This window comes from Salvelinus alpinus, chromosome 4 (genome assembly GCF_045679555.1).
Source record: "Salvelinus alpinus chromosome 4, SLU_Salpinus.1, whole genome shotgun sequence".
Classification (NCBI taxonomy): Eukaryota; Metazoa; Chordata; class Actinopteri; order Salmoniformes; family Salmonidae; genus Salvelinus; species Salvelinus alpinus.
The window spans coordinates 55509209-55522944 of NC_092089.1; the positions used below are offsets into that span (position 1 = coordinate 55509209).

General features: G+C 42.8%; 1 protein-coding gene across 2 annotated transcripts in view; it reads left to right on the plus strand.

The window, feature by feature from the left end:
- Positions 1 to 10394: 10394 nt before the first annotated feature.
- Positions 10395 to 13736, plus strand: part of LOC139573980 (ubiquitin carboxyl-terminal hydrolase 45-like) — a 43112-nt gene continuing 39770 nt past the window's right edge. For both annotated transcript variants that reach the window (XM_071398021.1, XM_071398022.1), the window contains exons 1-5: positions 10395 to 10645; positions 11718 to 11826; positions 12099 to 12268; positions 12474 to 12574; positions 12875 to 12975. In XM_071398021.1, coding sequence (XP_071254122.1) covers positions 11724 to 11826; positions 12099 to 12268; positions 12474 to 12574; positions 12875 to 12975 — 475 coding nt within the window. In that variant the 5' untranslated portion in view covers positions 10395 to 10645; positions 11718 to 11723. The remainder of the gene's footprint in view (positions 10646 to 11717; positions 11827 to 12098; positions 12269 to 12473; positions 12575 to 12874; positions 12976 to 13736) is intronic.

The window sequence follows — 13736 nt, forward strand, 5'->3', positions numbered from 1 at the left end:
TTCAGCACACGTCAGTCCCGTTCTGTGAGCTTGTGTGGCCTACCACTTCGTGGGTGAACCGTTGTTGCTCCTAGACGTTTCCACTTCACAACAGTTGACTGGGGCAGCTCTAGCAGCGCAGAACTTGTACGAACTGACTGGTTGGAAAGGTGGCATCCTATGACGGTCCCATGTTGAAAGTCACTGAGCTCTTCAGCGGTCATGGCAACGGAACATTTAGAATGAACGACCATAGACAAAAGGACTTAACGACTGGGTCGATACTCTGGCAATCGAACCGAAAGAACGAACAACCAGCCGACTTGGGTAGTAACCCTAGATTTGTGTCGGGACTATATCTCGTGGAATAATTAAATAGTATGAATAAATTCATCAAAATAATGTTTAATGAAAATATGTCAATCATTATTTGAATATGTTGGTAATCCGTTGTATACAAATGATAATGCCATCGAAGCCGGTGTTTGGAGGATATATTAGCATGGTTTGCTAATAATACCCGTGGCAATATATCCTCCAAACACCGGCTTCTCTGGCATTATCAGTTAATTAAAATATTATACAACTTATCAGTTTTATTTGAGAATCTATGTTAAGGAATATATACTGTATATAATGCTAAATGTCACAGCAAATTCTCCAATGTTAAATAAACTCTGACAGTGCTAAATTCAACAATGTGCCAGTGTCTATACGGGTCCACACTTTTTAGTGTTAAATTAACACTGTGCTTAGTGCTGCCGCTTTTATATCTGTCAGTGTTAGGGAATACAATAACACCTCATATAGTATTTTTAACAGTAGGAAGTGTATATAGTTTACACCAATGGTGTTTTGCAATAACACCTCATATAGTATTTTTTACCATTACACGAAGAGGTCCATATTGACAGGACATTACAATAATATGTACAAGTCTTTATTACCACATGCTCTTTCGTAAGCATTTATTTAGAATTGGCAGTAGACATGCGTAAACTTTAATTAACATAACCACAGACCACTTAAAATAGTATAACACTTCCACTCACGGGTTGCCAAAAATAATTTCTTGAAAGCCACACCCCAACTAAGCCACGCCTACAATATAATTTCCCAGTGTGGCTTGTATTTTGAAATGAATTGTAGAGTTACCACCCATGACTGGATTTGTTAGTGGTTGTTGAATTTGTTCATTTTCAAGACATGGTTGTTGAAATCATTCATTTTCAGTCCTGTGCACTTCACCAAGTGAATTCCTACTGTCAGGGGAATGTTATCATTAAAATTGAATTGTTTATGAAAATACATTACATAATGCCTTACTTTTATGGCCAAGTTTTACACAAACACAGTGGGGTTAGGAACCTCCTGGTTTACAGGCCACACCAGGCCTGCAAGTCTCATTATGCTGTCTTACAAAGGGATGAGTAATTCCTATTCGAATCTAGCCAGAGTTAAGACATCCAACAGCTGGAATTTTTATTCACCCATTTTTATTCACCCGCAACCTGCATTCAGAATGACTGTCAGGGATAGGAGCATTAATAAAAGGAGACTACCTATACCATTTAAACTGGAACAACCATTTCAGTAACAGGTGCAATAAATCAAACTGATTAGATTAGTTTAGTTTATTTATCTTTGTGTAGCATAAGATTTTGAAATGAATCAATGTACATGCAAAAACACTGACATTAAAAACAATCCTTTTTTTTCTGCAGTAGAGAATGCTGGGAAATATGATAATGATGGGAGTGAATTTGATGGTAATGTTTTACTCTCCACAGAGTAAAACTGACACAATCACACTTGAAACTGGTTATTAACACCAACAATGGGTTTATTTTAAACCACAGATTCAATTTCACTCTTGAACCAACAGGTAACTGTGGTCAATTTGCTGTGTACTTTCCCTCTTTAATGATATAAAGCAAGTTGGCTATTTATGGATTACCTTCCATAATAATCTGAAATGTCAGATAATAGCTCAATCAATTGATTAAATAAAGCCTTAAAACTTATCTGGTATGATTAAGCAAAATGACGTCCAATAACGGCACAATTCTTGAGCCTCCCGGAGAATCAGCTTTCCTGTTCACATTTTGCCCAATCTTGCCACCCCCCTGCATAGCGTTGTACGCTAGAAGAGATAAAAGGGTTGAGAATAAGTGAGCGATTAATGTTTTAAATAACTGATATAATGAAACAGTCCCTGTTTTTCATAACTACAGCATAATAAGTAAATATTTCCTTGTAATTGATCAGATGTTTTGGTACTGTATGTGGCACTTCCCCATGGTGCTGAGCATGCTGGGTAAAGCACTGATGTGTAAGGAAGTGAGATAAAACAGGGAGTTCCCTAAATGGGCCTTAAACAAAATTAAGTCAAGCTGAATTGTATTTTCTACAGCATGAAAAAGCCTGACATGAGGAAATCTCTAAAGTGAGAAGTTATTTCGAGCCTATGCATTTTGTCAATATGATATAGGCCTGCAATGTATAGTATGGTACTACTAGTAGTGTGTGGATAATGCAGTCTCTCACTCTTTATATCCTAGAGAGACGGCTTGGTCTAGGGTTTTTTGGCTCCTGATCCCAGCCAGGCAGGAAAAGACAATGTGGTCTGTCGGCTGGGGCATGTCTCCACCATACTTCTCCTTGAACTCCTCAGGGTTCAGCTGGAGGGCAATGTTCACCTGTCCCACTGAAATGGAAAAGAACAGTATACAACAGAATTGCGGCATAAAGAGTAGACTTTTTTACACAATTGTGTCCTATGTTTAGAATTTCTATCTGCAAATCTTATCAGTAGCCTATGTCCCTAACAGTGTCCTAGGAATGTCAAAGAGTTTGGTGGAAGTCCACGAGAGCTACTAGAAATTGTCATAACGTGTTCGTTTGCATTGAAATGCATTTGTTTTTGTTCCAGAAAATCATATTGTAAAAGGAAAAAGGAGAGCCGCACAAAGATGCAATAATTTAATAACCAACGTTTTGACAGCCAAGTGGCCTTCATTAGGATAACACTGCGGATCACTAGTTTATATATACTGAACAAAAATATAAACACAACATGCAACAATTTCAATGATTTTACTGCATTACAGTTCATATAAGGAAAATCAATCAATTGAAATACATTCATTAGGCCCTAATCTATGGATTTCACATGACTGGGCAGTGGCGCAGCCATGGTGGGCCCGGGAGGACATAGGCCCACCCACTTGGGAGCCAGGCCCAGCCGATCAGTTTTTCCCCACAAAAGAGCTTTCTTACAGACAGAAATACTCCTCAGTTTCATTAGCTGTCCGGGTGGCTGGTCTCAGATGATCCTGCAGGTGAAGAAGCCGGATGTGGAGGTCCTGGGATTGTTTGGTTTCTATGTGGTCTGTGGTTATCAGGCCGGTTGGACTTACTGACAAATTCTCTAAAACAACAGACACGGCTGATGGTAGAGAAATGAACATTAAATTCTCTGACAACAGCTCTGGTGGACATTCCTGCAGTCAGCATGCCAAATGCACACTCCCTTAAAATGTATACATCTGTGGCATTGTGTGTGACAAAACTGCACATTTATGAGTGGCCTTTTACTGCCTCCATCACAAAGTGTACATGTATACTGTAGTTTGAAAGGACACACACAGGTGTCTGTAATCGTGGCCGGTTGAAGCTTGACTTCATTGGTGGATTTACAGATATAAATAGAACATATAACAAAGCATGAATGATTACATATGATCATAAGCAAACAGGAAAACGTTAATCCAGAGGCAGCGCTCCTAGTGGCCGGGGACTTAAATGCAGGGAAACTTAAATCAGATTTACCTCATTTCTATCAACATGGTAAATGTGCAATCAGAGGGAAAACAATTCTAGACCACCTTTACTTCACACACAGAGATGCGTACAAAGCTCTTCCTCGCCCTCCCTTTGGCAAATCTGACCATAACTATCCTCCTGATTCCTGCTTACAAGCAAAAAATTAAGCAGGAAGCACCAGTGACTCGGTCTATAAAAACGTGGTCAGATGAAGCAAATGCTAAGCTACAGGACTGTTTTGCTAGCACAGACTGGAATATGTTCCGGGATTCTTCTGATGGCATTGAGGAGTACACAACATCAGTCACTGGTTTTATCAAATAGTGCTCCGAGGACGTCATCCCCACAGTGACTATACATACATACCCCAACCAGAAGCCATGGATTACAGGCAACATTCACACTGAGCTAAAGGGTAGAGCTGCCTCTTTCAAGGAGCGGAACTCTAACCCGGAAGCTTATAAGAAATCCCGATATGCCCTCCGACGAACCATCAAACAGGCAAAGCGTCAATACAGGACTAACATCGAATCGTATTAAACCGGCTCTGACGCTGGTCGGATGTGGTAGGGCTTGCAAACTATTACAGACTACAAAGGGAAGCACAGCCAAGAGCTGCCCAGTGACACAAGCCTACCAGACAAGCTAAATAACTTCTATGCTCGCCTCGAGGCAAGTAACACTGAAACATGCGTGAGAGCATCAGCTGTTCCGGACGACAGTGTGATCACGCTCTCCGTAGCCGATGTGAGTAAGACCTTTAAACAGGTCAACAATCACAAGGCCACAGGGCCAGACGGATTACCAGGACGTGTACCGCGAGCATGCGCTGACCAACTGGCAAGTGTCTTCACTGACATTTTCAACCTCTCCCTGTCTGAGTCTGTAATACCAACATGTTTCAAGCAGACCATCATAGTCCTTGTGCCCAAGAACATGAAGGTAACCTGCCTAAATGACTACCGACCTGTAGCACTCATGTCTGTAGCCATGAAATGCTTTGAAAGGCTGGTCATGGCTCACTTCAACACCATTATCCCTGAAACCCTAGACCCACTCCAATTTGCATACCGCACCAACAGATCCACAGATGATGCAACCTCTATTGCACTCCACACCGCCCTTTACCACCTGGACAAAAGGAACATCTATGTGAGAATGCTATTCATTGACTACAGCTCAGCGTTCAACACCATAGTGCCCTCAAAGCTCATCACTAAGCTAAGGACCCTGAGACTAAACACCTCCCTCTGCAACTGGATCCTGGACTTCCTGACGGGCCGCCCCCAGGTGGTAAGGGTAGGGAACAACACATCCACCACGCTGATCCTCAACACAGGGGCCCTTCAGGGGTGCGTACTCAGTCCCCTCCTGTACTCCCTGTTCACTCATGACTGCACGGCCAGGCACGGCTCCAACACCATCATTAAGTTTGCTGATGACACAACAGTGCTAGGACTGATCACCGACAACGATGAAACAGCCTATAGGGAGGTCAGAGACCTGACCGTGTGGTGCAAGGACAACAACCTCTCCCTCAACGTGACCAAAACCAAAGAGATGATTGTGGACTACAGGAAAAGGAGGACCGAGCATGCCCCCATTCTCATCGACGGGGCTGTAGTGGAGCAGATTGAGTGCTTCAAGTTCCTTGGCGTCCACATCACCAACAAACTAACATGGCACCAAGACAGTCGTGAAGAGGGCACAACAAAACCTATTCCCCTTAGGAGACTGAAAATATTTGGCATGGGTCCTAAGATCCTGGAAAGGTTTTACAGCTGCACCATTGAGAGCATCCTGACGGGTTGCATCACTGCCTGGTATGAAAACTGCTTGGCCTCCGACCGCAAGGAACTACAGAGGGTAGTGCGTACGGCCCAGTACATCACCGGGGCCAAGCTTCCTGCCATCCAGGACCTCTATACCAGGCGGTGTCAGACGAAGGCCCTAAAAATTGTAAAGACTCCAGCCACCCTAGTCATAGACTGTTCTCTCTGCTACCACACAGCCAGCGGTACCGGAGTGCCAAGTCTAGTTCCAAGAGGATTCGAAATGGCTTCTACCCCCAATCCATAAGACTCCTGAAGAGCTAATCAAACTGCTGCTACTCTTATTATCTATGCATAGTCACTTTCAGAACTCTACCTACATGTACATATTACCTCAATTACCTCGGCACCGGTGTCCCCGCACATTTACTATGTACAGGTACACCCTGTATATAGCCCCGCTATTGTTATATACTGCTGAGGTTTCATTATTTGTTATTCATACCGCTTACCTTTTTTTGGGGGGGGGGTATTTTCTTAAAACTGCATTGTTGGTTAAGAGCTTGTAAGTAAGCCTTTTACTAAGGTCTACACCTGTTGTATTCAGCACATGTGACAACTAACATTTGATTTGAGATGGAATTTGGCTACATTGGCCTACAAACATTATTTATAAAGACTATCAAAAACACAAGAATCACAAGAATGGCTTCAGATCAAACTCTACGTCATATTGTACCATGTTGCAGCACATTTTACAATATGCAGATTCGTTCTTTAGAGGTTGAAGTCATGAGACAGGTCCTAATGAAAAAGATAACTCACGAGGTACGTTGATTGACCCCGGGATGTTTCCGTACTCTCGGAGTTCCCACGGCTCCCGGACAACTATTACTACACTTGTTCGGGTTGCGAGTAGTTTCTTTAATGTTTCGTAAGAGACATCAGTTTCTGGCATTTGGGATGAGCTGAAACTACGTAACACGTACTCTTTGTGGGTGGCACGGATATCTGAATGATGTAAAACAACGGTTGTTGACTAGTGAGCAAAAATAAGCATTTTGAATTAGTTTTATAGTGTAAAAGCGTCAGTACAAAAGTTTAAAATTAGGCCTCTCATTTTCAACTTTGCTAATTACACAGCCTTAAGATTAGTTATTCATTTCAACACATGCCAAGCAGACTACATGATGCACATCGGGAGTGAGTACCCAATGTGTTTGACAGTGCTCTTCTTGAGGCTGGAATCGCTGCAGCAAGCTTTCTGAGCCATGTCAATATTTACACATGTAACTAAATCAAAGGTTTCAAAACGGCACTACTGTATTGTTATGCGTGTTCACTGCTCCAGCACGGTCGTTTTCTTCTTCTTTGGGTTTTATGACGAACTACACCACCAACTGGACGGGGGTAAAACATTTACAAAATAAAATTCAACCCCTCCTGTCTCAGCCTCCAGTATTTATGCTGCAGTAGTTTATGTGTCGGGGGGGCTATGGTCAGTCTGTTATATCTGGAGTATTTCTTCTGTCTTATCTGGTGTCCTGTGTGAATTTAAGTATGCTCTCTCTAATTCTCTCTCTCTTTCTCTCTCTCGGAGGACCTGAGCCCTATGACCATGCCTCAGGACTACCTGGCCTGATGACTCATTGCTGTCCCCAGTCCACCTGGCTGTGCTGCTGCTCCAGTTTCAACTGTTCTGCCTGGGGATATGGAACCCTGACCTGTTCACCAGACGTGCTACCTGTCCCAGACCTGCTGTTTTCAACTCTCTAGAGACAGCAGGAGCGGTAGAGATACTCTGAATGATCGGCTATGAAAAGCTGAGGTGCTGACCTGTTGCACCCTCGACAACCACTGTGATTATTATTATTTCACCCTGCTGGTCATCTATGAACATTTGAACATCTTGGCCATGTTCTGTTATAATCTCCACCTGGCACAGCCAGAAGAGGACTGACCACCCCTCATAGCCTGGTTCCTCTCTAGTTTTCTTCCTAGGTTCTGGTATTTCTATGGAGTTTTTCCTAGCCACCGTGCTTCTACACCTGCATTGCTTGCTGTTTGGGGTTTTAGACTGGGTTTCTGTACAGCACTTTGAGAAATCAGCTGATGTAAGAAGGGCTTTATAAATTTGATTTGAACTCCATGCGGGAAGCAAAAATTTACATAAATCCACACGCACTTGGATTTAAGAAAGGAACAAACATATATACATTCCCGTCCCTTCAGTCTTTGTGTTATGGCGTGTACTGGAGGCGAAGTCAGGTGCAGGAGAGCAGAGTATAGTTAACAGGCGCACATTTATTTTCCGTTCCAAAACGAGAGCACTACAATAATCAAACGCGCTCAAAACACGGAACATAAATAAAAGACAAGCGCATAAATCAAACACCACATAACATGAAACAATTACACACAAAGACATGATGGGAAACAGAGGGTTAAATGCATGTAGATTGATTGGGGAAATGAAATCCAGGTGTGTATGGAACAAGTCAAGACAAATGGACATATGAAAAATGGAGCGGCGATGGCTAGACAGCCGGTGACGTCGATCGCCGAACGCCGCCCGAACAAGGAGAGGAGCCGACTTCGGCGGAAGTCGTGACACTTTCAAAAACTGAAATACCCTACTCAGGCAGAGAAAGTATGGGTAAGTGCATACTTGGAGTGTGTCTGAAAGTGGGCGTTGCAAAAAAAAGTGGGTGGATCAACAGCCATGGGTGTAACATCAGTGGGTGGATCAACAGTGATGGGTGTAACATCAGCACTCCATTATTGGTTAGACCAGCCATAGCCAGGTGCACCGTGGCTTAATGTCACCCGGAGCGAGCGGACCACAGGGGAGTGCCATCACTTACCCCTGGTTCTAGGGCTCCTTTTGTGCCTGCTTGCTTCTCAAGTTGTTCTTCCTCCCTTCTGCAGATCCAGAACCAGTCCCAGCACCAATCCAGATCCCATTGGCCGGTCCCAGCACCAGACCACGAGGTGCGGAGTAGGGAACAAACACCAGACCTTCACCCGGAGCAAGCGGACCACAAGGGAGTGCCACAATTGACCTCCAGGTCTAGGGCTCCCTTGTGTCTGCTTGCTCTTCAGGTTGTCTTTCCTCCCCTCTACAGATCCCGACCCAGCCCCAGTTCCCAGGGCTGGGTTCCTGTTTTCTCAGAGGCCCACAGTCCCAGCACCAACCCCTGGATTTCCAGCCATGTTACGACCACCATTTCTAACCTGGCCCCAACACCAACCCAGGTTTTCCTGGTCCCAGGCCCAGCACCAACCCTGGACAGAGCACTGACCAACCAGAACTGCCACCTTCATCCAGAAACTGCCAGCTCAACCCTTCCCCTCCCCATAGACACATTGTGGACTGACTGACGGACTGAATTGACTGACAGATTTTTCTCATTCCTGTTTTTATTTAATGATTGCTTTGTTTCTTTTCTTTTTTCCCCCTCTTTACTTTCGTTTGATTGGATGACTATTTGGTTTGCTTAATTTTAATTGATTACTTATAGTTTGAATTGTTGATTATTTTGAATTTTGAATTAATGTTGGACTGAATTTTTACTTGTTGAACATTTTAAACTGTAATGAATTTTGGAATAACTCTTGCTGCTGGTGATTCTCTGATCCACCTCTATGCAGTCGACACCATTCTGTATACTTCTGGCTCTTTGGACACTGTGTTAACAAACCTCCAGACGAGCTTCAATGCCATACAACTCTCTTTCTGTGACCTCCAACTGCTCTTAAATGCAAGTAAAACTAAATGCATGCTCTTCAACCGATCGCTGCCTGTACCTGCCCGCCCGTCTAACATCACTACTCTGGACGGTTCTGACTTAGAATATGTGGACAACTACAAATACCTAGGTGTCTGGTTAGACTGTAAACTCTCCTTCCAGACTCACATTAAGCTTCCTATTTTGCAACAAAGCATACTTCACTCATGCTGCTAAACATACCCTCGTAAAACTGACTATCCTACCGATCCTTGACTTCGGCAAAGTCACCCAACTACCTCATCCCCATATTGTTTTTTTGCTCCTTTGCACCCCAGTATCTCTACTTGCATCTTTCATCTTCTGCACATCTATCACTCCAGTGTTTAATTGCTCAATTGTAATTATTTCGCCACTGTGGCCTATTTATTGCCTTACCTCCTTAATCTTACTTCATTTGCACATATTGTATATAGTCTTTTCTATTGTGTTATTGACTGTACGTTTTTTTATTCCATGTGTAACTCTGTGTTGTTTGTGTCTCACTGCTTTGCTTTATCTTGGCCAGGTCGCAGTTGTAAATGAGAACTTGTTCTCAACCTCCCTACCTGGTTAATAAATAAAAATGTTTACATAGCAGGTTAAGATAACTAATGTAGCAGGTTATGAGAATTAACGTGGCAGGTTAGGATAATGAGGATACGGTTAGGAAAATGGTTAGGTTTAGCTAAATGTAGCTCTTCAGATGCAAAATCGTTCAATCTCAGAAAGTGTTCAATTGCAAAACAATCAAGTACCGTCCTTCTAACTGACATGCGCAACATTGCGCGTGCGCCGAAGTGTACGTATCACACAAAAGACAGTAAAGCGAACTTCTCAAATCAAATATGTAGTATGTTTACACAAGCATATGTATTTCCTTTAACCTGTCACACATACGCTGAACATACATATTTTTTTAAGAATAAAGCCCCATAATTTACTTTCCTACCATCATAACTTCGCTTTTCCTGCTAGCTGTGTTTAACCTGAACGAGCCACCGTATTGCGTCGCCATGTTGACTTCAGCAATTTGACCATGTGACTTTTTGTGGGTTCAGATGCTAGCTTTCGATGTTCCCGACAGTTTTAGAAAGTCAAGATTATAACTGAAACTGTATTTTGCGTTTTGGACATTAGCTACAAGTATTATATGGACTTCATTCGAGTTTCTTGTCGTGTATGACATACAATAAAGTTCTCAATCGTTTGAAATAAGCTACAACGCTACAGTGTGTTGACATATTAGCTACCTAGCTAACTTGCTAGCTCATTGGCCAGTTTAAGGGCAAAATCAAAGAGGTGAGTGGTTTCATGTTAGCAACATCATATTTTTTTAATCTTCAGAGGCATTGTGGCATGCCAGCTAAGTAGCTAGTAGTAAAAACGCTTTTAAAACCACGAACTCCCAAGTTAACTTGGCTAGCTAACGTTACAGTCTATATGGCGACCAATTTGACAGTACTAGTAGCTACCTGTCACAGCTACCTGTCACGTTAGTTAACTTGTCATGCACTGCGTTAGCTAAACGTCACCGTGGCTTGACTTGGTTTTATATTGTTATATTAAGTGTAACCCAGTTAAAATAGATTTGGAAACACAATTAAACGTATTATTTTGTGTTTTTGTAGCTATGGCCTTCTACAAAATAGAGCTGTGTCATATGCTTTTACATCATGTAGAAATTGATGACTGTATAAATTAGTTGAATGAACCATTGTCGACATCTTTACAGAACAAAACAGATTTCAGCTATTGTCGTTTATATTATTGTGTGTGTGACTGTGCCCTCCTAACGTTAGTTCACTCTGAAGACCAGGCATCATCAGTCTGGCCACTTTACAGCTCTTACCCACACTAGATTAAACGAATTCTAATTTTGGTGGCAATTCAAGACCATGACTATGTGATTCTTTGAATCTGGTGGTGTGTTGGGGCTGGGCTGAAACAATAGCCTGCACATACAGCAGCCCATCAATGCCAGAGATGCCCAGTAAGTAAGTAACCTTGTACGAGTTAGAATAGATATCCTGTTTTTGTAGCGTGAGGCATGTTGATGAACAAGTATATCCCCTGGACATGACGCTAGTCTATCGCAGGTCCTTACCCCCAATCTATCTACTTAATGGGGGGTGCCAAGCAGAGACACACTGGGTCCCATTTTTACTGGCTTTGGTATGACTCGGTCAGGGATCGAAATCCCAACCTTCCAATCTCAGGCGGACACTCAAACCACAAGGTCACTGAATTGGTTAGAGTTGCCCAGCAAAAGCTCTTAGATTTGCCTTCAATGTTTTCTCTTGGCCCGGTTGGTTTTGGGCACTGCTTAAAACCCAGAGTAGTACTGATATTCCTATGTCTCTCCAATCTACAGCTACAGATGCGGCTAAAGGATCCCTTCTCCTTGAAAGCTGCCGACATGACTAAGCGGACTAACAAGCCGAGGAAGCCTCGAGATGAGGAGTCGTCGGACGAAGTTAGCGGTAAGATCATGGGAAGCTCATGCTCCCTGTTGTGATGAAAAAAACATATGTTTCTATATAGGCTGCCTAAAGAAGTTTAATTGACCCAATAAGCCTTCTGCATGTTCTGCTCTAGTAATGGCTAGTCCAATCATGTCTGATTCATTCTATGGCAGGGGATTCGTGTAGTTCAGATTATGCCTTTATTTGACATCTATTGTAAATCTTGGTCATTAAGGGATTTGTAGATGCTGGGTTAGCGAGCAAAATCTATGTGACTTCGTGCTCCTCAGGGCTGACCTGCCAGCATGTCAGCAAGGCGGTGGACCTGAGCTCAGTCAAGAAGGCAGTGACCTCGAGCATGTGGTCGATGTGTTCAGATTGCCTGAGGGAAAGGACTATGATAGATGGAGAGCCAGCCAGTGGCCACGACATCCTCGTATGCCTCAAGTGCGGCTTTCAGGTGAGCTTGGACTTTGAAAGCTTTTATCTAAGGTGGGAGGATGAAGGTTTTGTCAATATTTTGATGTATGAATTGCTGCACTTGACATGTGTTTCAGAAATTAAACACTGTTTGTTTCATTTGTAACAATCTGACCGGGAAAGTGTATGGATGGTTGTAGCCTATCTAAGAAATGGTGATCCAGTGATCTTTACCCCTTTCACAGGGCTGTAGCCAGTCAGAGAGCCAGCACTCCACCAAGCACCACCAATCCCTCCACCCTGAGTCCCACTGCATCACCATCAGCCTCGGCACCTGGAAGGCCTGGTGAGGACCCTACAGCAATACATGGAACATACAGATTATTACAGGACAACACATTTATTTTTACAGCCATTCTGCCGTTCCAAATAGGCTAATGTAGCACTATTCCTTTCCCTTTGTGTTCGTTGTAAGCAGAGGATCTTGAACTGAAAAGTTATTTGAATATTTACGTTTTGCCTCAGAATAACTCCAGTAAATGTTGTGAGCAGTAGTTATTCACACCACCTCAAAGAATGACAATTCCGTATCAGTAATCTGATGGCTTTGTTTGTTGCTCTCTCTATCTCTCCAATTCGTTCACAGGTGTTTTGAATGTAATGAAGAGCTCTCCACTCACTGCAATAAGAAGGCTTTGGCCCAGACCCTGGACTTCCTACAAAAGCACTCTGTCAAGGCAGCCTCAGGTAACCCATTCAACACACCTGACAAGGCCACGGGTTGCCAGCCACTCAATGAAAGGTGATCAATTTTAGGTATATTTGTGTAGACTAAGAGAACAGCAGGCTACCACCTGAAATGAAAAGGGGTGGGTAAACAGTGCTATACCGTACAAGGTGCTACTACAACTCCCACTTCTTTTAAAATTTAAATATGAATGTTTCTTGGCTTTGACAAAGGCGCTGGACTGAATGAAAAGCTGAAGAATTTAATAAATGAGTACCACTATCCCAAAAAAAAGATTCTGTCTTCTAAGGCTAGAGCCTAGATTTCCAAGAAGCCACTTCAGCTTCCTTTCACTTCTGTGTATTTTGAGTGCAATTGCTATTGTTTTTTTTACAATATGTGCTAATACATAGAGATACAGGTTATTACTGAATGCAGAAATCCTCTGTGGAGACTCTTCTCCTCTACAAACTAACATTGGTGCCAGTAACTCCATTGATGTTCACCTGAAGGTGTGGAGTTGATTGCAACACACCAACTCCCCCTGGTGGCCAAGGCTTTTTGGATTCCAGAATCCAGACACCTTTTTCTTTGCAGCTGTGGCCCATAAAATTGTTAACTAAGGATGTGCATCACTACTTTCATGAAAGATTCGATACACATCTAGCTGCATGGGCTCCGATATGATACAGGAATGATGCGTTTTACTTAGAAATGATTCGGTTTGATTTGGGGTGCGAATTAATGTGAAGCGATTCGATGCACTAAAATGTATTGCATT